The sequence below is a fragment of the Castor canadensis genome, chromosome 3, assembly GCF_047511655.1.
Source record: "Castor canadensis chromosome 3, mCasCan1.hap1v2, whole genome shotgun sequence".
Lineage (NCBI taxonomy): Eukaryota > Metazoa > Chordata > Mammalia > Rodentia > Castoridae > Castor > Castor canadensis.
The window spans coordinates 72,329,014-72,356,533 of NC_133388.1; the positions used below are offsets into that span (position 1 = coordinate 72,329,014).

General features: G+C 36.8%; 1 protein-coding gene across 5 annotated transcripts in view; it reads right to left on the reverse strand.

The window, feature by feature from the left end:
* Positions 1-27,520, reverse strand: part of Akap6 (A-kinase anchoring protein 6) — a 515,042-nt gene that overhangs the window by 143,976 nt on the left and 343,546 nt on the right. For 3 of the 5 annotated variants that reach the window (XM_074068188.1, XM_074068190.1, XM_074068189.1), the window contains exons 8-9: positions 16,362-16,484; positions 8,298-8,446 (exon numbers count right to left, since the gene is read on the reverse strand). In XM_074068188.1, coding sequence (XP_073924289.1) covers positions 8,298-8,446; positions 16,362-16,484 — 272 coding nt within the window. The remainder of the gene's footprint in view (positions 1-8,297; positions 8,447-16,361; positions 16,485-27,520) is intronic. The other 2 variants (XM_074068191.1, XM_074068192.1) reach the window with 1 other exon arrangement.

Consider the following 27,520-nt stretch of genomic DNA (forward strand, 5'->3'; position numbering starts at 1 on the left):
ATAAAAGGGGCAACACATCAAAAGGAAATAACAATCATCAACCTATAGGCACCCAATTTCATCAAACATACACTAAAGGATTTAAGAGCACATTTAGACTCCAACATAGTGGTAGTGAGAGACTTTAATACCCCTCTATCATCCATAGATAGGTCATCCAATCAAAAAATCAATAAAGAAATCCTAGAATTAAATGACACCACAGATCAAATGGACCTAACTAATGTCAACAGAATATTTCATCCTGCAACAGCACAATATACACTCTTCTCCACAGCCCATGGAACTTTCTCAAAAACAGACCATATCTTAGGGCAAAAAGCAAGCCTCAACAAATACAAGAAAATAGAAATAACCCTCCTGTATCTGTCTAATCATAATGCAATAAAACTAAGATGCAACAACAAAAACAGCAGCAGAAAATACACAAACAATTGGAAACTGAACAACACATTGCTCAATGATCAGTGGGTGATAGAAGAAATAAGAGTGGAAATCTAAAAGTTCCTGGCATTTAATGAAAATGAAAACACAATCAGAAGCAATGAGACACAGCAAAGGCAACCCTAAGAGGCAAGTTTATAGCCATGAGTGCCTATATTAAAAAGAAAGATCTCAAATAAATGACCTAATGCTACATCTTAAACTCCTAGAAAAACAAGAACAAGCAAAACCCAAAACAAGCACAAGGAGGTAAATAATAAAAATAAGGGCCAAAATTAATGAAATAGAGATCAAAAAAAAAAAAAAAAACCAAAGAATCAATGAAATAAAAAGCTGATTCTTTAAAAAAAATAAACAAGATTGAGAAGCCCCTGGCAAATCTTACTAAAATGAGGTGGGAAAAGACCCAAATTAGTAAAATCAGAAATGAAAAAGGGTATATAACAATAAACACCAAGGAAATCATCAGAGACTACTTTGAGAACATACAGTCCAATAAATTTGAAAATCTTAAAGAAATGGACAAATTTCTAGATGCTTATGACCATCCAAAACTGAACCAAGAGGATATTTACCACCTGAACAGATCTATAACACATAATGAAATTAAAGCAGCAATAAAGAGCCTCACAGAAAAAGAAAATTCCAGAACCTGATGGATTCTCTGCTGAATTCTACCTGACCTTTAAAGAAGAACTGATACCAACCCTCCTTAAACTTATCCACAAAACAGAAAAGGAAGGAACACTACCTATACTCATCCCAAAACCAGACAAGGACACATCCAAAAAGGAGAACTACAGACCAATCTCCTTAATGAACACTGATGCAAACCTCAATAAAATAATTACAAACAGAATCCAACAACACATCAGAAAAATCAATCACCATGACCAAGTTGGCTTCATCCCAAGGATGCAGGGGTGGTTCAACATATACATATCATTAAATGTAATATAGCACCTTAATAAAAGCAAAGACAAAAACCCTTGATTATCTCAATAGATGCAGAAAAAGCCTTTGATAAGATTCAATATAATTTCATGATAAAATTTCTGAGGAAACTAGGAATAGAAGGAATGTACCTCAACATTGTAAAGGCTATTATGACAAACATATAGCCAACATCATTTTAATGGTGAAAAACTGAAACCATTTCCCTTAAAATCAGGAATGAGACAATGGTGCCCACTATCCCCAGTCCTGTTCAACATAGTCCTGGAATTCCCAGCCAGAGCAATTAGGCAAGAAGAAGAAATAAAAGGAATACAAACAGGTAAAGAAGTAGTCAAACTATCCCTGTTCAGAGATGACATGATCTTATACCTTAAAGACCCTAAAAACTCCACTCCCAAACTCCTAGACACTATAAACAGCTTCAGCAAAATAGCAGGATACAAAATCAACTTACAAAAATCAGTAGCCTTTCCATACACCAACAATGAACAGATTAAGAATGTAAGAAAACAATTCCATTTACAACTGCCTTAAAAAAATCATATACCTAGAAATAAACTTAAAAAGGATGTAAATGACTTCTATGAGGAGAACTACAAACCACTGAAGAAAGAAATCAAAGAAGACTACAGAAGGTGGAGAGATCTCCCATGCTCACAGATCGGCGGAATCAACATAGTAAAAATGGCTGTACTACCAAAAGCAATCTATATGTTCAACACAATTTCCATCAAAATCCCAATGACATTCATCACAAAGATTGAAAAATCTATCCTGAAGTTCATTTGGAAATACAAAAGACGGTGAATAGCCAAAATAATACTGAACAAAAAGAGCTATGCTGGAGGTATCACAGTACCCGACTTCAGACTATACCAAAGAGCCATAGCAATAAAAACAGCATGGTACTGGCACAAAAACAGATAGGAAGATGAGTGAAACAGAATAGAGGAATCAGATATGAATCTACACAACTATGCTCACCTAGATTTCGACAAAGTTGCCAAAAGCATATGATGGAGAAGAGACATCTTCTTCAACAAATGTTGCTGGGAAAAGTGATCATCTGCCTGCAGAAAACTGAAGCAAGGCCTATGCTGGTCATTCTGGACTACTATCAACTCATAGTGGATTAAGGACCTTCAGGACTTGAAACCTTAAGTTAGTAAGAAAGAGCAGAATATACACTGGCAGCAATAGGTATAGGCAAGGACTTCCTCAGTGGAACTCAAGCAGGTCAGCAACTAAGAGAAAGGATAGACAAATGGGACTACCTGAAATTAAAAAGCTTCTGCACAATAAAAGAAATGGTCTCTAAACTGAAGAGGCCACCCACAGAGTGGGAGAAAGTCTTTGCTAGCTATACATCAGACAAGGGACTGATAACCAGAATATTTAGAGAGCTCAAAAAACTAAGCTCCTCAAAAATCAATGACCCAATAAAAATATGGGCAACTGAACTAAACAGAACTTTTTCAAAAGAAGTTCAAATGGCTAAAAGACACATTAAAAATTGCTCACCTTCCCTGACCATAAAGGAAATGCAAATCAAAACCATACTAAGATCCCACCTCACTCCTGTTAGAATTGCTACCATCAAGAACACAAACAACAACAAATGCTGGGGAGGATGTGGGGAAAAGGAACCCTTATACAATGCTTGTAGGAATAAGCAAGTACAACCACTATGGAAAACAACATGGAGGCTTCTTAACAAACTAAAAATAGATCTGCCATATGATCCAGCAATCCCACTCCAAGGGATATACCCTAAGGATTATGACTCAGGTTACTAGAAAGGCACCTGCACACCCATGTTTATTGCAGCGCTATTCACAGTAGCCAAGTTATGGAAACAGCCAAGGTGCCCCACTACTGATGAATAGATAAAGAAAATGTGGTGTTTATACACAATGGAATTTTACTCAGCCTCAAAGAATGAAATTTTGTCATTCAGAGGTAAATGGATAGAACTGAAGAAAATCATCTTAAGCAAAGTTAGTCAGGCTCAGAAGGCCAAAAATCGCATGTTCTCCTTCATATGTGGACTATAGACCCAAAACAAATGCAGTAATATTATTGGACATGGGTCACACGCTAAGGGGAGACCATGCACAGGAGGGATAGGGAACGGGAAGAAAATAAAAAACTTGAATGTGGTTAATGTGCTCAGTGTATAGGAATGAATATAGTAAATCATAAACTGGCAAAGGCCACTTTGAGAAAGGGACTAGGAAGTAGTGAAGAGGACTGGTGGAGATGAACCAGTTTGGGTTGTAATATACATATGCATGGAAACAATACAAAGAATCTCCCTGTATGGCTATCCTTGTCTCAAACAAGCAAAAACACCATGTTTTTCTTATTATCTTTTATGCTTTTTCTTCTACAAAATCACAGAACAAAAGGGTGGGGCTCTGCCCAGAGGCAGGGGTGGGGTTGGGGGGGGGATAGGAGGGTGGCCCACAAGAACAATGAAATAAAATTTTAAAAAATAAAAAAAATAAAGTTCATTACATTCATGCTATTCTGCTTGGGATGTAGAAAGAAAATTTATGCCAAAACTTGCATGATAAGGGGTGACTTACTCCTGCATTCTAGAACACAAGGTATAAATCTCAATTACATCTCAGTTTCCTACAGACACTGTCTAATTTCCTCCATAGGCAGAGGAAGCCTGGCATATGGTTAATGAGAACTTCCCCACACCTAAAACCTCACTTGGGAACTCTTTTTGATCCCAGGAAGCAAAATTTGGAACAACTCCATGGCCTTCTGCTTCAACAACATCAAATTATTTATAGAAATCCTCAACATGCATCCTCTATGTAGTTATTATCATGGTGCTAAAATCTTCAGCCTCCCTTTACCCACCCCTCTACCCTGAATTTCCCTGACCCCTTCAAGCAGGCTGGATTAAATAGCCTTCTTCAGTACTCCCATAATACTCTATATCTTGAATTTTGCTCATTGTTTTAATAATACGGTTGTATCTAAGTCTCTCTCTCTCTTCTCTCTTCTCTCTCCTCTCTTTCTCTCCCTCTCTCTCTTTCTCTCCCTTGCTCCCTCCTTCCCTCCACTAAGGACTGTGGAGATTAAGATGTAAGTATGTTTTTCATTATAGCATCCCATGCAACTTCCCAAAATATACTAGCTGCACAATATGTATTTCATTAATTAATTTTTCACATATCTGTTATATTTGGGGTATTTTAGTTATTTTCATTTAAACTATTATATTTTCTTGCCACAAAAAATATGTGAAGTAGACTAGGATAAATATTCCCCTTTGATAGACTGAGACAGTGCATGTTGGAGAGGGTAGATATCCTAACCAAGATTTTACAGTGAAAATTCAGCAGAAAGCCACTTGAATTTTAGTCTTAATTTTTTTAATCTAGTACATTTTCTTCTCCTTTAAGAAATTAGGCTAGAGTGAATGCATGACTGTTTCCAAAGATAAGTATTATTTCTGTAGTTGGAAGAAATCTGATCACATTTAATACATTCTAGTCTCTAGGACCAAGAACTTTTACCTATAGCTTCAAGATAGCAAATAATAGTAAACGAGAGTCCCTAATTTCTGTCAATCAAGGTACTATGGAGTTCTCAATGATGTAGTCTTTATTTTGGAAAACTGTATAGTTCAATATAATATAACAGGAAGGATTATAACTGAAATCAAAACATTCTGATTATTTCCAGTGTTTAAAAATTTTTTCCTTAAAGACAATGTTACCTCTACCTGTTTGGAGGGAGAGTCAGATGATAGTGTACCACAAGGTAAACACCTAGCTCTTTCAGCTTCTGCCAGCTACAGTCACCATACTGTCCTAGTTGATGACTAAGGAACCCAAAACCTTTCTGTGTCTTTAAAAGATGGTTACCATTTATATACAGAATGTAAGTATTCTTGACAAACCATGATCAGAGCATTACGTCATGCATGTAATAGGCTGTCAATAAATATTTATCGGATTAAAAACAAAACAACTGATAAGTGTTTTCAATTCAGTAAAAAAAGCACTGGCATCTGTTACTGTAAAGCGTCACCAGAGACTCACACACCACAGGTCCCTCCAGTGAGGCAGGTTAAGATGGGAAAAGTTCGGGACTCTTAAAACGTCATATATGACTTAATATTGTAGTTCAGGTTGAACATTCTTCTCTTTTTCTGAGCCTTCTTATTTGCAAGAATGTGAAGATTATTTACACTCTGGCCCAGAGGCAACTCAAACCACGCCCACCTCCGCCCAGGGACCCCCATGCCCCTCCCCACTCATAGGGAGCTGGCAGTCATCGGGTTTTCCCCTTCCCATAGGTGAATGTAACTTTAAAAAGTAGCTGGGAATAGGAAAAGGGGCCCTTTTTTCTCTCTCTACTTCCATCTCATACCTGGTCCATCATGGCTATTTGTAACTTTTTCTGTAACTTTAAATAAACTCCATCACGTCCCTTACCATACCCACACATCCTGCCTGGATGCTTCTATGTGGGACACAGAGAACAGCGACTCCTCTGGTCACAGAGCCTATAACACCAGAAGCCAAGCAGTGGTCCCATGTAGTGGTACTGGAGCCCATGCCAAGTGTCCGCCACAGGTGGGCAATTCTGTCACCAGAGCTCAGACACCCTCACATGCATGCAGAAAATCTTCCAGCCAAACAAGGACTGCTAACCATGCAATTCATAGTTGGTATAAACTGTGATATATCACCTTAATAGACATAGTCTCATCAAGACAGAGAGGTTGTAAATTCAATTCTAAATGAATGTTTTTGTTATATAAAATTGGCAGAAATTTAAGATCAGCATTCCATATATCAGCTGAGTTTTCCTTGAGTAGGTTTACATATTTTTCAATGACATTAGTTGAACATGCATGTAGGGTTGGGGAGGAAATAAAAATATTTAAATTGTATTACCAACTTAATTTTCTCCTTAGAATACTCTGTATAGGAAGTGGAGACCCCCACACACAAAGCCCACACTATTCTCACATTTACTTATTGGAAACAATACTCACTTTATGAAACAAAAGAAGCTACTAATGAAGTCAATGTACCATTGGAGCAGATAATTTTACAAGGCTATGTCCTTGAAGCTCAGAACCAAGGGTTTGACTGTGGGGGCAGAGACTTAGGGGCAAGACACCCCAGATAACCTCACCCACACGCATTTCTCAAACAAGGGTTTTCTGTATGCAAACGGAAAATAGAAAGGAGTATATGGTTTTGTCCTTAGTATTAAATAGCTGGCTTTTCTTCCGTGCACTTTTAAATTGCTGCACAATGCACAGCCTTCAGCACCCCGAGGAGCCTGAACAAAGGATATCAGGCAAATTCACCTACTCCCACTTCACAGAACAATGCTTGCTGTTAGCTAAGCAATTCCCAGGGCAGACTTATGAATCAGGGAGCCCAGAGCAAGTACTCAGGTTGGGTCCTTGGAATCTGGGGTCAGAAACACGTGGTGCTGCTCAATCCCTGGGGCTTTTTAAAAACATGAAAATGTGACCTAAAGTTTGTGCTTGCAAGTATACCAGAGACTATTTAGGCATTTAAAGAAATTAAAGCACATTAAGGCCTCAAAACAGCTTATTGTTTGTGCTCCAAGTTTTAACCTTTTCTTTCTTGCTGCCGTGGCTTTTCTATGGTGAATACAAAAAAATGTCTACTGAAATCAAGTAAGTGGGCTCAGCTGCATACCTAACATGTCTTACAAATAAAAAATAAACTGGTTGAGCAATAAATTATAGAGATAGGTAAATTCAAAATTCTTAAAACTCTAGTCTCATTTCCTAAGCAAAATTATGGCCACGATCTTTTCCCAGTATTCTTAATAACACACAATTTATTATCTATGTACTTAATTTAACTCACAACTTTGTATGAAAATTGGAGGTCTGGTCAGGACTATAAGCACCCAATGGCATGAAAAGTTTTCTTTCTTCTTATCTTATCAGAGAATATCCTGGCTACAGTTATATCCCACAGGTTCATATCATTCTATAAACATGTGACATAACTTTGTAGAATAGTTTCTAATGCTTTCTGACTGACTCAAGTATACCAGTGAAGTAGATTACTAATTCCATTTTTATAAATATGATTATTATCAAGTTATTAAAAACTATGAAAAAAATTAAATTTCATCACTACCATTTTACTCTTTAGTACCCACCTATAAAATATTAGAATGGAGCCAGATAAGAGAAAATATAAATACACTCTCTGTACAATGTTTATATAACTTTAAGGATATTCAGAATTATCTGAATACATGACTTAACTACTGAATAGCGAGGACAGTTAGTACTATGTAAATTCAGCATGTCTCAGATGGAATGCAATTGTTGATGGAGCACTGAAGGTGTCATATACCATAGACAAATCCAACGTTAGTTTATAATTCTAATTGACTGTGAAGCTAAATGACTAGCTCATGGTCTCCAAACAGTTATTAAATTTCTGTTATTGAGAAAAATTATGTTTATCAAGTTTCCAATGAAGTTTAAAAGTTATACAAATATATTTAATATAAACTATGAAGTTTAAAAAGGGGGAAAATACTATGAAAAAGATCTATAAGGAAAAATCCAATACTATGTATTCTCAAAAACACTTGAAAAATCACAAGCTGTTGTTTTTGTTTTGTTTTGTTTTAATAAAATAATACCAAAGCTAGGAAATTCTGAGTTAGGTGACAGAGGCTGAAAAAAAAAAAAAATCCAGTCTTCAATCCTGGCACAAATGGAAAAGAATATGAAGACCTGGTTTATTGAGCCTTTCCCTTTCTCTTAGCTAGCAAGGAAATGCCTGCCTAACACCTACCAGTGAAGGTCACTGAAAAGGTAGATTAGTGAGAATAAAACAACAAAAAGAACAGTCCCCTACCCATTGCTTCCCACTGAATGAACTTTTGACATATCAGCAAACTCTTCTTTTCTCTTGCTGCTACTGGTGTACTGCTCGCTGTATAGCTTGAGGGACATCTGCTCAACGGCATCTCTTTGTGCTTCCAGGTAGCATAGTTGAACCTCAGCCTGGAGAGAGAAACAAAGAAGAACTGCTGCTTTAATCCAGAAGGATTGCATTTCAAGTGAGGTGTAACAACTCAAAGAATGGGAATTGTTCTTGTCATTATACCTCTCCTTTTGGGGTTGGATTTAATGGGATCAGCTGGGTGTATTACAGAATTATATTTTTGATTGAATCTTGTAAATTCTTCCTTAAAATATGACTTGAATAAGTGAACTCTCAGAAGACTAAGTAAACATCACAAAATATCCCTGAGATCATAATACTGTATGATAAGACTTTACATAAAAATTCTGTGAAATTCCTTAATAACATTCCTCCTCAGATTGCCACATATGTAACATTTATTTTTTTAAAATAGATCCTCCAACTCATACATTGGAATATATACTATACATATATTCTGAATGGTCCTCTATTTTCTTCCCTGAGGAAAATAAAAAAGACTAGCATTAATTCTATTACCTCTTCAATAGTAACGATAGACTTCCTTTATTACATTTTTTGGTTCTCTGTATTATTCTCCTAATAATTTTAAGTCAAAGGTATAGTGACTTACTTATATGTAGGCTTGAACTGCTAAGTCTCTCATAGTTACTTAGGGCTCACTGTAAACGAGAGGTAGTAAGTTCACCATGCTGTTTTTTATCAAACCAAGGCCAAAAGAATGCTGGATAATGTTTGGCATGGAAATATATTGAATAGATGCTTTATTTATTCCAGCTGTTATAATCCCTGTGGCTTTAGGGCTCCCTAGAAGACCAGATGGGACTGAGAATGAAGTCTCCTCAGGGATATGCTTGACCATAGTACAGGGGAGGGAACAATGCTGAGTTGTCCTACACTGTAGGTCAAAGGACTCTTATTTATTTTAGTGTGCGTCACTAAATCCAAGCACAATCATTGACATTTTCTGATATACCTTAAAATTACTATTTTGTGATTTTTATTATGTATTTTCCTGAGAAAAACACTTATGAACCAGCTGTTGGGTTCTACACATGTAACAGAATTCTACAACATGTAACAAAAACCAAATCAGATGTGACCTCTTATTCTTTGAATCCAGAGCTGACTGTAGTTTTACTATGGAGAAAAAGAGAGTATTGCAAAGTCACGGTGACTTAAAAGACCAAAATAGGATTCTGTAAAGAAAATGGGTATAGCTTATGAAAAGTAAGGCCTCAAATCATTCTAGAATTCCTATGTTGTTGTTTGTCATAAACAGTTATGAATGCTTTAAATTATCAAAGAAATTTTTAAAAAAGTTAAAATTACTATAGTTATATGATTGAAGTTTCAGAAAGCAGTTCAAAACTGTAATATATATATATTGGTTCACATGAACTTTTCTTGCTCCAATTCTTATTCAATTGGCTTGAATAAGAATAGATTCAATTGGATTAAGAATTACATTAGGAGTTTGGGGTTGTAGTTCAGTGGTACAGCCCTTACCCAGCATGCATGAAGCCCTACATTTGATCTCAAGCACTGAGAAAAAGGTATATGGAGTGTGTGGGAAGACACAAAGAAAATGTTAAACCCAGTGTTACTCTTCTCTTTTTAATGACGTGGGAGAGGAGGTACACAGAATGTTAATGGCAGATATAGAAGAGTACTAACTAAGAGGTTTGCAAAACCCATGGAGCCTGGAAGAATCATACCTGCTGATATAAGAATATTTTTAAAAAGGACAGAACTGAGAATACAGAGTCAATGAATACAAAAAAATATATATATAGCTTTTAGGTGAATATACAAATTTTTATGTGATAAATTAGGTAATAGAGTTATTGAATGACAAAGAAGTTAAAATAGTGCCCCTGCCAAATATCCCCTCTCTCCTTCCCATTGCAAAGCTAGAGGGCATAATGAGGAGAAGCCATCCTGTACTAACTATTCCAGGAAACCCCACTAGAATAATGCACTTGTGCCAATGGGGACATGTTCAATATACAGAGGTTTCTGTTAGTTTTTAACTCTCTGAAGTAACATGCTGGAGCATGGCTTGTTCTGGGTAATGATCTCACAAATGTGTGCCACTGGTCACAAAAAGGACCATAAAGAGAAAAGTGTTGTAGACTCATCATCACTATAGAAAAACAATCAGCATTCATTCCTTTGTGGTTCTTGGCCATTTCTATGTACAAAGTGAAATACCTCTAATGTAACAGGGATGTGGAAAGGAGTTCTGAGAACAAAACTGAGAACAACTCCAAAGGTAATTAGTCACCTTGCAAAAATGATTGAAATGTTGTGATCTAAGACTTTTATTGCACAATATTTCACGGGCATTTGGCATAGATACTTCCCTGCACTAACAAGAAGATGAATTAGCTTGCTAGGTCTTTCCTATTCATCTCTATTGCCACTTCTGCTTTCAGTGATTCATTCCTACACATGCTGATAAAAATAGAACCAAAGTAGTTCCTCTTGCTAACGTTGAATGACTTTTCCAGTCTAAATCTCTCTAAAGACTATATTAAAATTTTCTCATATGTCTTAGTACAAAGATAGTTTTAGGAGACACATTTGAAGAAAATATACTTTTTAAATAAAGTATACGATTTTTTGGGTTAAAAGAATTTTATTATCACCTGTAATAATAGTGGATACTTTCACAAGTGACTATATTTTACAACTGGAAACTTAGCCTGATTAATAGTAAGATATCTAGTAAATAGTATTTGGCAATTTACTCACTAAAGAAATAAAAAGGGAACAAGATTCAGTGACTGATTCACTTCTTCCTTTCCAGGTTGCTGAGAAGCTTATGGTGCCATCAACTGGAATAAGAATGTAAGAAAAACAAAATGGGCAGATGAAAGAAATGAGCTAGGTTTGAGTCTTTAAGTTTGATGCATTGCTGGAACAATCAGAGGAAGATGCTCATCAAGCATGTGGAAATCTAGCACTTAAACGCAAACCTGAAGGCAGTTGAAATGAGATGACATGAGATGCCAGGAGAGAGCTGTATAGGAGAAAAGAAAAAGGATCAGTTTTTACTCTAGACTTGACCTGCATTACTTGTTGGCTGACCCAATACAATGGATTCTCAACTATTCTATCTCCTTTTTCTCCAGCATCCTCAAATTCATTTTATACCATGTTCATTGTCTGATTTATTTGTGTTATTGATACAAAGTTGATATCATTGGTGTCTCAGAGTTTGATGCTGAACCTTTCCCTTTGTATTCTCTTCCATTTCTTTAAATGCCATCTATATTGTAATGGCAGAAGGATCAGCAGATCCTCTCTTCTGAGCTCCACACTTACATATCCAATAAATTACTTGACATCATTACTTGAATTATTTTAAGTCTCACCATTTAAAAAATAACTCTTCATTCTCATCTTCACTGCATCCTCCAAACCTTTACATACGTAGGCCTTTCCTTCAAATGGCACCATCTATACCTTGGATCGGAAACTTGACAATCATTCATTCATTTTCATTCTCTCTCTCTCTCTCTCTCTCTCTCTCCTTCCCTCCCTCCCTCCTCTCCTCTTCCCCTTCCCTCCCCTCCTCTCTTTCTTGTTTGGCTCTACTTCAGGGCTTCCCTCTTGCTAGACAGACACCTTACTGCTTGAGCCATGCCTCTAGCCCCTTTGCTCTGGTTATTTTGGAGAGAGGGGAGGGTCTCACTTTTTGCCGAAGCTGGTCTGGACCATGAACTTATTTTATGCCTCCTGCTGCCACTGGGATGATAGCTGGACACTATTACACGCAGCTTTTTTTCTGATGAGATGGGATCTTGCAAACTTTCCCTGGGTTGGCTTGATCTATGATCCTCCTGATCCTGATCTCAGCCTCCCAAGTAGCTAGGATTCCAGGCATGATCCAGAGTAGACAGATGTCTTTATAGGCCCTTGTTTAAGCACCAAAAGTCATGAAAGTATGTAGAATGCTCAGAGAACAATGGTGACTGGAACTTTGCTGCATTTGAATAAAGAGGCTAAAGTGGAAGGGGATATACCATGGAGGATATCAGGTTAAGGAATCTGGACAATGTCCTAGGCACAATGAAGAGCCAATGAAGCCGTCACTGTGCTGTGGTAGCTTCACTTTTCTACCATCTCCCTTTTTCTGTCATGATGAGAGTCACCTGATGGATTAGTCTAGATATGCTTGCATAGCTCTTGCCACTTGGTGTACTTTGAGAATATTGCAGTGAGAAGGGAAGCACCACTCTATCAGGCTGAAGTCCACATTCTGAACAGTGGGAAGGCCCATAAGATTCCATTTGTGCACCAGACCCAGTCTTATCTACCCAAAATGATTACCCATCAGACTCACTTTTTTTTTTGCCTGCATCAATTTTTTTCTTCATGTATTAATCACATTAGTGATTAGTACATTAGTACCCCTTCCTCACCCATGCTGTTGCTTTCTCCATGGTAAAAAAGAGAGAGAGAGAGAGAGAGAAGAAAAAGAAAGAAAGAAAGAAGAAAAACAAAGGAAAGGGAAAAGTAATCCCCAGATAACACTAATCTATTCTTTGGCTATAGCACCATTTGTCTTTTCTCCACTATGACATAGCCATTTTTGAGGCAGGCCAGAACTAGGGAAAGCTCAGGATTCATAGAAAATATATGACTTCATGTTGTATTTCGGAGATTGAACATTCCTCTCTTTCTCTGAGTCTTCAATTGCAAATGTGTATGGGTTATTCCCACCCTATTTCTGGGAAAACTAAGACTACCCTCATGCCTCTCGCCACTCATTGATTATTGGTTAGGAATCACCAGGTTCTTCCCTTCCATTAGCATAAGCTTTAAAATCACCTGGAAAAAAAAGATGCTCTCTCTCTCTCTGCTTCCAGCTTCCACCTAGTTCCATCATGCCCACTCCCTAACTTTTAATAAACCCATTATACTCACATGTCCTACCATGGATTCTTCTACATTTGGAAATGTTCTGATCACAGACTGCATCATTGCCATTAACACTTTTACTTGCATTATCTGTACTTGCTATTTCTAATTTCTCTCTTCTTTTCTCTGGAACACACTCCCATCAGGCTTTTGTCCACATTTTCCATACAGTGGTCTTTCCTTAGCCCTCAACACATTCCCACCTGCTCCAGCAGCACTGGTGGGCATGCTCTGATGGCATTTGCTCTTGTTTGTATGACAACTCAGTCTCTCACCTTCCCTAGGTCTTTGCTGAAATGTCACCTTGTCATCCACATTATTAGGTTATTATTTTGTTTTCCATCTTCCTCCAGTGGATTGGAAGCCCCACAAGGGCAGAGACTTCTGTATCCATCTGCATCCCTAACACCCCACAAAGTCCATGTATGTGTGTGATAGGTATTATACAAATTGACTTGATAAATTTTGTTGAGTTTGAGCATCTAAAATGCTTTAAAATATGCAAAGAAATAAAACAGTTTGAAGGCTGTAGCCTCTAGAATTGCTGGCTTCATTCTGATGGCAATAAAGTCAGTGATGGTGCATTTTCAAAGCAAGGAATTTAATCCTGGCTGCTTGCTTGTGTATCAGCTTGAAGATGTTGGGGGAGGGCCAACTGATAAGGAAATTCAAATAGGAAGGGGTAAAATGAGGAAATGGATAAAAACTATGTATGTGCCAGAAAGCACAGATGGCAGGGAGGCCTTCCTGCCACAAAGGGAGGCAGATACCACCAAAGTCCACTTCTAAAATTTGACCAATCCCAAGAGAGGTATATTTTAAAATCACCCAATAAGAAGTTTAGTCAATGTATGGGAATAATGTCCACCCCACAGTACTCAGCCAATGAGGAACTGGGGGAGGGACTTGCACATTAGAGAATATAACACTTGTAACTACTTTGACTACCATTAAAGTCTCACTTTCGTTGGTACTCCATGTGTCTCTGAGTTCATTCTTTGAGTTTGGACAGGTGAGTGTATTTCTCAAAACTCTCTTTTAGAAAGGAGACTATTTTTCTTTGACACAAAAGAAAATTGTTGAAATATATAACTTGTTTACTATTCTCTAGGAAAAAATAAGGAAACTTTTTCAATTCAAGAGTCATTTGGGCTCATGGAGAAGACATCAGCAATGCCACAGTTTATATTTGAAACTCCATAACAGCTCAGAAAAACGGGGCTCCTTCAAAATAATAAGGGATAAACTACATTTTCGAGCAGTAATTTTGGCATTTGGGGATATTTTCCTACCTTTACTACACAATCATTTTTAACCTTCTGTGTATCTAAGCATGTACCTTTTTCTTTACTTCCTTAAACAAGTTTTATTCTGCCTCCCCCTCTTTGCTCATAGAAGCACCCTTACACAAATGGCCCAGGCTGCTTTCTTTTACTAGAAATATATTCAAGTCTCAGGACCCCCACAGGTACTGCCAAGAACTTCCAGAATTGATTAGAATCTTGGAAATCCTTACTTCTTTGTTTGGAAGTGTTCCCTTTACTTATTCCAAGACTTAGAGTTCTCACCTTTATGTTGTTTTCCCCTAAGATCTAGTTATTATTATTATTATTTTTTGCATTTTTACTTTTCTTGTCATTGTTGGCAGGTCCTAATTTCCTAAAATAATTCGCCTTTGGGATTGAATTAGAAGGAAATTCAAAGTTTATTTTCTTTGTCCAGAAATGAACTCCCTACGGTCACTAATTCACACATCCATGATTAGCTACATTCTGGCTAAATACAAATAACATTTACCATTACAATGGATGAGAATCTTATGCCATCCTGGCAGACCTGCATGCACAATTGAGTGGGGTGTCAAAGCTTCCTTCTGCGGAGTCAGGACTAAAGGAGCAATATATTTCTTTGGAGTCAAGTTGATTAAGGGCCTTCATTTAGTCATTCAACAAATACATCTTACATGTCTCTTACATGAAAGATATACAAGATACAAATGTGGGTTAAATACCATATCTACCCTCAGCAAACATATAATCTAGAATCACAGAAAATTATGGTATTCAGAGGAGCACAAATAGTTATTCAAGGATAAGACTAATTATGCCCTTCAAAAAATGTTGCCAAGGAAACAATTAGTAAATTTATTAGAATGTTCTTTTTAATTGTTGGGAAAGGGAATTATAAAAGTATTAAAATATATTTCTCTTTTTAAAAATTAGATATATATATCAAAAATTTAACAAGGATTCTCAGAACTGTTTCAATATGATTACTCAGCAAAGATCATTGCACATAGTAATCTCTGTACATTAGTAAACAAAACTATCATCCTACTGGCAGCTCCAGAGAACCTAGAAGTAGGTTCTCAAGGGTTATTTGTAGTTCTCATGTCTGTGTGCAAAAGGTAATTGATTTCTCAACAGAATTATACTTATACCTTTAAAAGGCCATTTCTACTTTTATGGACTTACTGTTTACAAACCATTAAAAATAGTTACTACTATGTGCAGGAAATTTAATTTTAAACTGTCTCCTTAATGATAACTGTTAAATGGTAAGCATTTAAACAAACCAGATAAATTAATATTAATGCTATTTTCATTACTTCTTATGCATCTGTTTGTATAAATGTCCTCTTCCTCTATTTTAATGACAGATGAGATGTTTATTAAAATTACAACAAAAACACCTTCACTTAAATGTAAAAAACAAATACATCAAACAATTGCATTTGTGGAGCTCTTCATCCGCCTCTCCCTCTCTCCTTTTCGGAATGTTAAACTCATTAAACCTCAGCATTTTATGCCATGAGTTAGGGTGGGGAGAAAGTGTCATGTGGACTGAAGGACATGATCAGAATTTCTGATGCTTCTCCATTACTGTTTCCTTCACAAATGAGCACAGTGGCACAGGCGTCAAGTCTGTGCTTATATTCCATAGCAATTCCTTATTCTTGTCTTCCAAGTTCCAGGATAGAAAATTCTTACTTAATTTCTGGCAGAATCTAAAAATTAAAAATGTATACTGTGAAGATACACTCACAGTTCTCTTGCCCCGCAGGACTGGCAGATCCTTCCTACGTACAATGATGCTGGCAAATGCTGCTATTAACTCTGTGACTGCAACAGCTCTCCAGCTCTCTTGAAATTCTGTCAAACAGTTGTCCTTAGATGGAGATGGAAAAAACGTAATGATGCAGGAACAACAAGAATTACTTTACATACTAATAATAACCATTTAGTTATCAAAACAGAGCCAAACAAGTATGCCTTTATACTGCTCTTTTAAAAATTTAGCTTCCTAGGGTTCTAATAATCAGGGCGTATGTTCGGGAATGCATGGTAACACTCAGCTCAGTGCCTATTTCCTCATTTCAAAGAGAATCACTCAAACCGACATCAACTCTGTCAAGAATCTTGACTTTGAGTTGCTAATGTAGAGTAAAAATCAATATAAATTTTGATCATTTGATGAATATTTACCTCTTTCTTTTAGTGTTTGGGGATTTAGAATTGAAAAGTGCTGAATCAAGTCATTTTATTTTTTTGTGTTTGTGCCAACACCAATTTACTGCGTTCCAGAAAGTTCCTGAACAAGATGTCTCAGGTGGCACACATGTTGGTTTTTCCTGTCAATCATAACAGTATGTCACTAGGGAACAATAATCATTCCCCTTTCATATGCTTAGTATTCCAAAAGTGCATATTTTGATTATTTCCCAGGGAAAGGTAAACTTTCTCATTTAGATACACTACGGTAAGCCTGGGTGTCTGTTGTTCCTGGCATTCAGCTGAGCCTAAATTGATACAAGCTATTAAAAGTTAAACACTTCATTTTAGGCTACAAGAGTCAGGAACAATAAATAGAGTTTATGAATAGATTTCTCTAGAAGAAAAATTCAGTATCATCCCAAAATAAAAAGCTTTGGTAGAAGCTGCCAGTTTTCTATATTCATGACCTAAAAAAGTAATAAAATATCAACTGACTGCTCAAAACAGCAGAAAGATTTCCCCACAAAAAAAGCCTTTACATTTCTATGACAAATGAAAATGCCCTACAGACAAATGACATTGAGAAAATTTAACAGCTAAAATGTGATTCTAGCCTGAACCCAGTGCTACATGATCAGAGAGCATTGCCACCATTCTGTATCACGATCTCTTTCTCTCTACATATACATATATACACATGCATATATATGTATTTATAACACAAAAGCTTACTACTAACAGAATGTTTCAATACTGATTTTAAAATAATGGTCTTTCCTAATGTGAAAAAAAAGAAATTAATTGCAAGCACCAAAAGGTAAGTTATTCTTATATTTCAGAAATCTCATTTACAATACAGTGATGGAAGACTCTATATTAAGAAAGCATTTTCATTGGTTCCCTATAAATTAAATAAAAATGGCAGCAGCTGCCTTTCCCAAAGATGATATAGCTCTGGACAATCACTAGACATTATGTAGACAGATGTTTAAAATAATATAAAGTATTTAGATTGCCAGATACCTTGGTAGATACGAAGGCAATTATAGGATGTCTTTGTTAAATTACATTTTTCATTTTTGTGAGGAGAAAAAAGAATTGTCCTGGAAACAGTACCAACAGGAAATGATCCTATATCTAAAACAGCTGGAGACTGTAACTAATCTAAATTTACTTGGAAATAAAAATGCTGTATGCCTCTAGAGGCATGCAGTAACATGCCATAAAAACAGATGAGAATATAAAAGTATTTAAAAGGGAGAAAATATATTTTATCTAGATATTATTTTGAAATGTTATCTGCTGATAAAATAAGAAATATTTCAAGATAAAGAAAAGAAAGAAAATCAAAAGAGCCATTTTGAAACTTATAATAGATATTTTAAAGTCATATTTGTAGGAAATTCCAAAAATATTTTTTAGAAAAAACCCTTTGCTTTTCACTATATTGGCTATTAATCACCTTATTAAAAGTCATAAGGTGAAAGCATATACTTGAGTTTAATTGGGAAATTCTAATGAAAGAGAGGATACTTACTATGAATAAATTAAGGACCCTAGTTGTTGAACAAAAACATTCCAGCAATTCTCAAAGCCATATGCAATAATAGCCTCCATACAAAATTTCCCTACTACCCTTCTCCATTCCCCAATGCTGACTCTCATTAGCTATTGAACTGGAAAAACATCTGATATACAAATTCATACTCAATAGTCACAGGCATTAATAACTTAGTGTAGAATACCTCCAACTTCATTAAGTTCAGTATTCTTCACTTAAAACTAAAATGCATTAACCTATAAGATAATTTTAAGAAAAACCATGCATGAAAACCTATTTGCATGGAAGGGGTGGGGAGAGCCTGTGAATGTACCCCTATGTCTTGGGTGTTCATTACTTTCCTCTATTTCTAAGACTCATCTTGGTCCAGCTCCTTAAGGGTCTGATTCTCAGGCAAGAAGAGACCATGTAAAGCTACAATTTCCCATGGTACCCACCACTGCAGGAGGGCACAGAGCCTCAGGATCTAGTTTATGTGTCAGCTGGAGAGGAGAACCCAACAGGAAGAAAAAGAGATGAGGAGGATAAAGGCAGACAAGAAGATCCAGAGAATAAACCAAGCAAGTTTGATGACTGTGGAGATCAGTTGTCACGATAGTGCTCACAAAACCCAAAATGTAATGTTCTTACACAAAATCTTAAAGTTTTTTTCATAAATTGATGTTGCAATGATACCCTCAAAAAATAAAATCCTAAGACTTAAAGTAAAACTCAAAAACATATCCAATAATTCTCTCCTTTCTACAAGTTCACCAGCTATTAAAAGGAACAACTAGAGATATTTTTCTGGTAGATCTATGACAAAGACACACACACACACACACACACACACACACACACTCTCTCTCACACAATTCTACAATGGTGACTCCCATACATTTGTATTGTCTATATAACTACATAGACAGAACACCACTGCTGCTTATAGCTTGTAAAACTTAATGTGTTGCTTAGGTTTTCCTGAAAAGTTTCTCCAGACCTAATCTATCAGTTTCAGAGGTGACAAAACAAAAGAATAACAACAAAACTTGATTCCAAGATGGTAGCTAGAGGGAGGAAGCAGAAAGCGTGCCTCCTAAAGTAAAATCTTGGAGAGATGCTGGAGATACAACTTACAGGAAAAACCACTGAGAAGAGGCAAACTTTGACTCCTCCACACCTCCAGCCTGCACATAGCATCTCCACTTCACATTAAACAGAGAAATCAGGAGGCCCCCCCGCACCGCCAGATGCTGGCGCCAAGACTGCTTGGGAAGACGCAGACCACAAGGTGAGCTGAGTGGCACATGGTACTCCCACAGACAACCCTGGGCCAGATCAGCATAGCCCCCTGGACAGACTGACCCCCACCCAGGGAAAAAAGAGAAACTGAGTAATAAGCAATAACAACAAAAAAGACACGTAGCAAAGAGGGTGGGGCACCCTGAGCGCTGAAAAGGGGGGAGGGGAATCCCTCATGGAACTGTAAATAAACAAGCAGGGCAAGAGAAGGCAGGAACAGGGGCACACACCAAGCAACCAGGAGCAGGAAAGTTTGTAAAAGCAGCGGTGGGAGGAAAACTCCACAGGAGTGGGGGAAGACCCACTTCCCATGTGAGCTGTAAATAAACACGCAGGCCTGAGAAAGTGGGTGCAGTGTCACCTTCCCCAGTGTGCTTGGAAATGGGAAAGCTTGTAGCAGCAGCTTGCGCACAGGAGAACTCTTAAGTAAACAAAGCCTGTGGGGCCAGGTGAGTGTTAAGGTCACCCCTGAGATCTGCATAAATAACGCCTCCAGCAACAGCAGGCTGACAGCAGCAGGCAGGCAAGACACAGCCACGGATAGCCACTCACAGACCTGACTCCAGACTTTTTTTTTTCTGTCTCCCTACCTTTGATGAGAAAACAACTGAACTACACCTGCATGCTGAAAAACTTACTGAAACTGTATTGCATTTGAACATGGGACACTTTGTGAGGTTTTTTTTGTTTTGTGAGGTTCTGTTTTATTTTGGTTTTTCCAGTCTGTTTCCCCTTTGATGAGACAACCACAGAACTACTTCAGAGGCACCACTTCCAGGATTGGAGGCTGAGGGACGAACACCAAAATTATTAAGACTGAAACTTTATTGCATTTGAACTTGGAGATTTTATATATATATATTTTTTCATTTATTTATTTTTATTTTTATTTATTTTTATTTTTTATTTTCAATCCTCTCTCTGTCTCTCTAAGGCATTTTCTGTTCATGGTTGATTAGTACACTGTCTCTCCCTGTTTATATCTTTGAAACTTTTTCTGTTTGTTTCTTTGTTTTTTTCTACTTGTTTATTTGTTTTTCCCTTTTCCTTTAACTTCTTTGCTTTCCATCGCCTCTCACCCTTCCATTCTAAATATCACCAGTGCTATTATTACAAGCTAGAAAATACTTAATTGCACACAGTACAGGGACAATAACAACACCAAGGGCAATGGCAGGAAGACAGAAAAAAATGGAAGCCAGTTTCCCTATAGCAAAAAATTAGTACAGGAACCAGAGGGAAATGAAGAAAACAGACACTCAGATCCAGACTCCAGCAAAATGAAGATAAACTATGCCAAAGAACCCAATGAAACCCACAAGAATAATCTAAAAGAAGAAATACTAAGGTACTCAATGAGAATTTTATAGAGATGATACTGGATAGGGTCAACCAAAATGTACAGGAGACACTCAAAAAATTCAAACACAACAAAAATAGAGAATTTGGAAAAGCAAAAGAAGAAATAAAGGAAACCATAGAAGCACTGTATAAACACCAAAGTGAAACAAAGAACACGATTAATAAAGAGATAAATGAACTCAGGACAAAAATAGACAATATTAAAAAGGAAACAACCCAGGAAGTGGAAAACCTCAGAAAAAAGAATGAAACAGAATTGCAAAACAAAACAGGGGTCCAATCCAGCAGAATAGAAAAAACAGAAGACAGAATCTTAGAACTCGAAGATGAAATGGTAATAAAGGAAAACCAAAGAACTATTAGTTAAACAACTCAAGACCTGTGAAAAGAAAATGCAAGAATTTACCTACTCCATCAAAAGACCAAACCTGAGAATCATGGGCATTGAAGAAGGAGAAGAGGTGCAAGCAAAGGGAATGCATAATATATTCAACAAAATAATAACAGAAAATTTCCCAAATCTAGAGAAAGATATTCCCATACAGATGCAAGAGGCCTCCAGGACACCAAACAGACCAGATCAAATTAGAACAATATGTCACCACAAAGCCACCACTACAAAAGATTCTTCAAGGGATTCTGCACACAGAAAGTGAAACCAAACATAACCATGAAAGGGCAGCCAGCACCAAACTACAGGAAAAGAAAAACCAAGAAAGTACAGAGTAACCTCAACTTAGGTACACACATTAAACCTTAAAACAACTAAGACAACTAAATGACAGGAATCAAAACATACCTATCAGTACTAACACTTAATGTTAATGGACTTAATTCACCCATCAAAAGGCACAGTTTGACAAAATGGATTAAAAAGGAAGATCCAACAATTTGTTGCTTACAGGAGACCCATCTCACCGACAGAAATAAGCATAGGCTTAAGATGAAAGGCTAGAAGAAGATTTACCAAGCCAATGGGCCCCGAAAACAGGCAGGAGTAGCAATACTTATCTCTGACAAAGTAGACTTCAAACCTACATTGATCAAATGAGATAAAGAAGGACATTCCATACTAAAAAAAGAGGAAATAGACCAAAAGTAATAACAATTATCAACCTATACGCACCCAATGTCAAAGCACCCAATTTCATCAAACATACCCTGAAAGACCTAAAAGCATATAGGTCTTTCACATATAGGTCTCCCACAGTGGTTGTGGGAGACTTTAACACCACATTATCATCAATATATAGGTCATCCAAACAAAAAAGTCAATAAAGAAATCCAAGATCTAAAATATACAATAGAACAAATGGACCTACTTGATGTCTACAGAACATTTCATCCAACTTCTACACAATATACATTCTTCTCAGCAGCCCATGGAACCTTCTCCAAAATAGATCATATCCTAGGGCACAAAGCAAGTCTCAGCAAATATAAGAAAAGAGAAATTATACCGTGCATACTATCTGATCACAATGCAATAAAACTAGAACTCAACAACAAAAGTAAAGACAAAAAACATGCAAACAGCTGGAAAATGTTCATTACCTAATGAACAATGGGTCATTGATGAAATAAAAGAGGAAATTAAAAAGTTCCTGGAACTCAATGAAAATGAAAACACAACCTACCGGAACCTATGGGACACAGCTAAGGCAGTCTTGAGAGGAAAGTTTATAGCCATGAGTGCATATATTAAAAAGACTGAAAGACCCCCAAATCAGTGACCTAATGATACATCTCAAACTCCTAGAAAACAAGAACAAGAAAATCCCAAAACAAATAGTAGAAGAGAAATAATAAAAATAAGAGCTGAAATCAACAAAATAAAAACCAAAAAAACCATACAAAGAATTAGTGAAACAAAAAGTTGGTTCTTTGAAAAAATAAACAAGATCGACAGACCCCTGGCAAACTTGACTAAAATGAGGAGAGAAAAAATCCAAATTAGTAGAATCAGGAATGCAAAAGGGGAGATAACAACAACACCATGGAAGTCCAGGAAATCATCAGAGACTACTTCAAGAACCTATATTCAAATGAATTTGAAAATCTTAAAGAAATGGACAGATTTCTAGATACATATGATCATCCAAAACTGAACCAAGAGGAAATTAATCATCTGAATAGATCTATAACACAAAATGAAATTGAAGCAGCAATCAAGAGTCTCCCCAAAAAGAAAAGTCCAGGACCTGATGGATTCTCTGCTGAATTCTATCAGACCTTTAAAGAAGAACTGATACCAACCCTCCTTAAACTGTTCCACAAAATAGAAAGGGAAGGAAAACTGCCAAACACATTTTATGAAGCCAGTATTACACTTATCCCAAAACCAGGCAAAGACACCTCCAAAAAGGAGAACTAGAGGCCAATCTCCTTAATGAACATTGACGCAAAATCCTCAACAAAATAATGGCAAACTGAATTCAACAACACATCAAAAAGATTATTCACCACGACCAAGTAGGCTTCATCCCAGGGATGCAGGGGTGATTCAACATATGAAAATCAATAAACGTAATAAACAAACATTAACAGAAGCAAAGACAAAACCACTTGATCATCTCAATAGATGCAGAAAAAGCCTTTGATAAGATCCAACACCATTTCATGGAGAAAAACTGAAACCATTCCCTCTAAAATCAGGAACCAGACAAGGATGCCCACTATCTCCACTCCTATTCAACATAGTACTGGAATTCCTAGCCAGAGCAATTAGGCAAGAAGAAGGAATAAAAGGAATACAAATAGGTAAAGAAACTGTCAAAATATCCCTATTTGCAGACGACATGATCCTATACCTTAAAGACCCAAAAAACTCTACTCAGAAGCTTCTAGACATCATCAATAGCTATAGCAAGGTAGCAGGATATAAAATCAACATAGAAAAATCATTAGCATTTCTATACACTAACAATGAGCAAACTGAAAAAGAATGTATGAAAACAATTCCATTTACAATAGCCTCAAAAAAATCAAATACCTAGGTGTAAACCTAACAAAAGATGTGAATGACCTCTACAAGGAAAACTATACACTTCTGAAGAAAGAGATTGAGGAAGACTATAGAAAGTGGAGAGATCTCCCATGCTCATGGATTGGTAGAATCAACAGAGTAAAAATGTCTATACTCCCAAGAGTAATCTACATGTTTAATGCAATTCCCATCAAAATTCCAATGACATTCAAAAAGAGATTGAAAAATCTACCGTTAAATTTATATGGAAACATAAGAGGTCACGAATAGCCAAGGCAATACTCAGTCAAAAGAACAATGCTGGAGGTATCACAATACCCGACTTCAAACTATATTACAAAGCAATAATGATAAAAACAGCATGGTACTGGCACAAAAACAGACATGAACTCCAGTGGAACAGAATAGAAGACCCAGATATGAAGCCACACAACTATAACCAACTTGTCTTTGACAAAGGTTTTAAAAAAATACGATGGAGAAATAGCAGCCTCTTCAACAAAAACTGCTGGGAAAACTGGTTAGCCGTCTCCAAAAAACTGAAACTAGATCCATATGTATCACCCTATACCAATATTAACTCAAAAGGGATCAAAGATCTTAATATCAGACCACAAACTCTAAAGTTGATACAGGAAAGAGTAGGAAATACTCTAGAATTAGTAGGTACAGGTAAGAACTTTCTCAATGGAACCCCAGCAGCAGAGCAACTAAGAGATAGCATAGATGAATGGGACTTCATAAAACTAAAAAGCTTCTGGTTAACAATAGAAATGGTCTCTAAACTGAAGAGAACACCCACAGAGTGGGACAAAATATTTGCCAGCTACACATCAGACAAAGGACTGATAACCCGAATATATAGGGGACTTAAAAACTAAATTCTCCCAAAACTAATGAACCAATAAAGAAATGGGCATGTGAACTAAACAGAACTTTCTCAAAAGAAGAAATTCAAATGGCCAAAAAACACATGAAAAAATGCTCACCATCTCTAGCAATAAAGGAAATGCAAATTAAAACCACAATAAGAGTCCACTTCACCCCTGTTAGAATAGCCATCATTAGCAACACCACTAACAACAGGTGTTGGTGAGGATGCGGGGAAAAAGGAACCCTCTTACACTGCTGGTGGGAATGTAAACTAGTACAACCACTCTGGAAAAAAATTTGGAGGCTACTTAGAAAGCTAAACATTGATCTACCATTTGATCCAGCAATACTATTCTTGGGGATATACCCAAAAGTCTCTGTCACAGGTTACTCCAGAGGCACCTGCACACCCATGTTTATTGCAGCACTATTCACAATAGCCAAGTTATGGAAACAGCCAAGATGCCCCACTACTGATGAATGGATCAAGAAAATGTGGTATCTATACACAATGGAATTTTATACAGCCATGAAGAAGAACGAAATGTTATCATTCGCTGGTAAATGGATGGAATTGGAGAACATCATTCTGAGTGAGGTTAGCCTGGCCCAAAAGACCAAAAATCATATGTTCTCCCTCATATGTGGACATTAGATCAAGGGCAAACACAACAAGGGGATTGGACTTTGATCACAAGATAAAAGCGAGAGCACACAAGGGAGGGGTGAGGATAGGTAAGACACCTAAAAAATTAGCTAGCATTTGTTGCCCTCAACACAGGGAAACTAAAGCAGATACCTTAAAAGCAACTGAGGCCAATAGGAGAAGGGGACCAGGAACTAGAGAGAAGGTTAGATCAAAAAGAATTAACCTAGAAGGTAACACACACGCACAGGAAATCAATGTGAGTCAACTCCCTGTATAGCTATCCTTATCTCAACTAGCAAAAACCCTTGTTCTTTCCTATTATTGTGTATACTCTCTCTTCAACAAAATTAGAGATAAGAGCAAAATAGTTTCTGCCGGGAATTGAGGGGGTCGGGGGGAGAGGAAGGGATGGGGTGGGTGGTAAGGTAGGGGGCTGGGGGAGGGGGGAGTAATGACCCAAACATTGTATGCACATATGAATAAAAAAAAAAAAAAACAACAACAACAACTCAGTGAACCAGAAAACACTCCAAATACACAGCTTTTTCCTCCTTGATGGCTTCATTCCTATCCATCTTATACATAAGGGACAGGTTAAGAAAACTAAATCTGCCATTTTTTGCTCTTTATTTTAGAGTCAGAGTGAAAAAATGAACTATTATTATCTCCTAAGCCAAAAAGCTAGCTGTAAAAGGATTCTTAAATAATGTTCTACCCAAAGAAGACAAAATTCTACAAAAATTTTCCCATTATTACATGTTTGCTCTTGTGTAGTAAGACAATACACTGATAGGTATTAGATGCTATGCTCAAAATTTATTTATATGAAAAAATCTGACCTCAGCTCAACCAGTGTATTGCAGACATGTTTCTCCTTGGGCAAGTGAATCTTCAGGGACCTGCTTTGTCTGGTCTTCACTGTCCATCATTCCAAACACTGCCTAGGCTGTTCTTGCCCTTGCTACCACACTCTGGCTGTAGTCTTCTTCTTTCAATTTCAGTCCCTTGAATGAAATCCTTCCTATCTTGGACAAGCTGGTCCCTCCACCTATAGTTTTCATCCTAATCTTTTTCACATGGTCAGTACCTTTATATCTTTCAAGTCTCAGTTGAAGTGTTATTTATTTTCCCGATCATCTTATCTAAAATAAATATCTTCTATTTCTCTCTCTCTTTCTCTCTTACCTTATTTTCTTCCCAATATTTACTACAACTTATAATTACATTTACTTTACATAGTAATTTTTAAAATCTTGTTTATTTGCTGCTTGCTTATTTTTAGTCCATATCTCACCAAAATGTAAATTCTGTAAGAGCAGGAACTGTATCTTTCTTGTTCAAAATTGTATCCCCAATCAGAAAACTATGTGTTGAGTAAACAAATGAATGAGTTGAGTGAAAACTCATAATCTATTTTAGTAGTTCTCAGTCATGAAGAAGAGCTAATGTTCTTGTGCAAAGCAAAGATCTGAGGCCAGTGTTGATAAACACCTGGGTTGGGTGGTCAGTCTGAGAGGTAAGCTATAAATGGTAACATTCAAAAGAAAGGATTGCTTTGACCAAAGTCTCCTAAGGTTCCTTCAGCTTAAGAAATGGATTGAGATTGTCTAAAATTTGCAAACAAGAAAATCCCTATAGGCTGTTAATTCTATTACATATTTTAATTTAAAGTGATTATGTTTAATTTTATCAGATCTCTATGAAAATTTAACCCAGAGAATAGAAGACCCAGTTGAGTCATGACATGGAGAAAATTGATCACATTCCAGACAATAGTGAGAAACAGAATTCTCCAAGTCATAGTAGGGAACAACAGTTGAGCAACACAAAACAGGACAGGAAAGTTCAAATCACAAAGGAGTCAAGGGAAAATAAAAGAGCTTTTTAATTGGTCAAACCCCAAAGCTGGTCTCTCAGAAATTCCAAAACATACCTAATTCAACAGTCAATTGTCAAAGGAGAGAAGGATGGAGCAATTTGCCTCTTGAAGTGCCAACA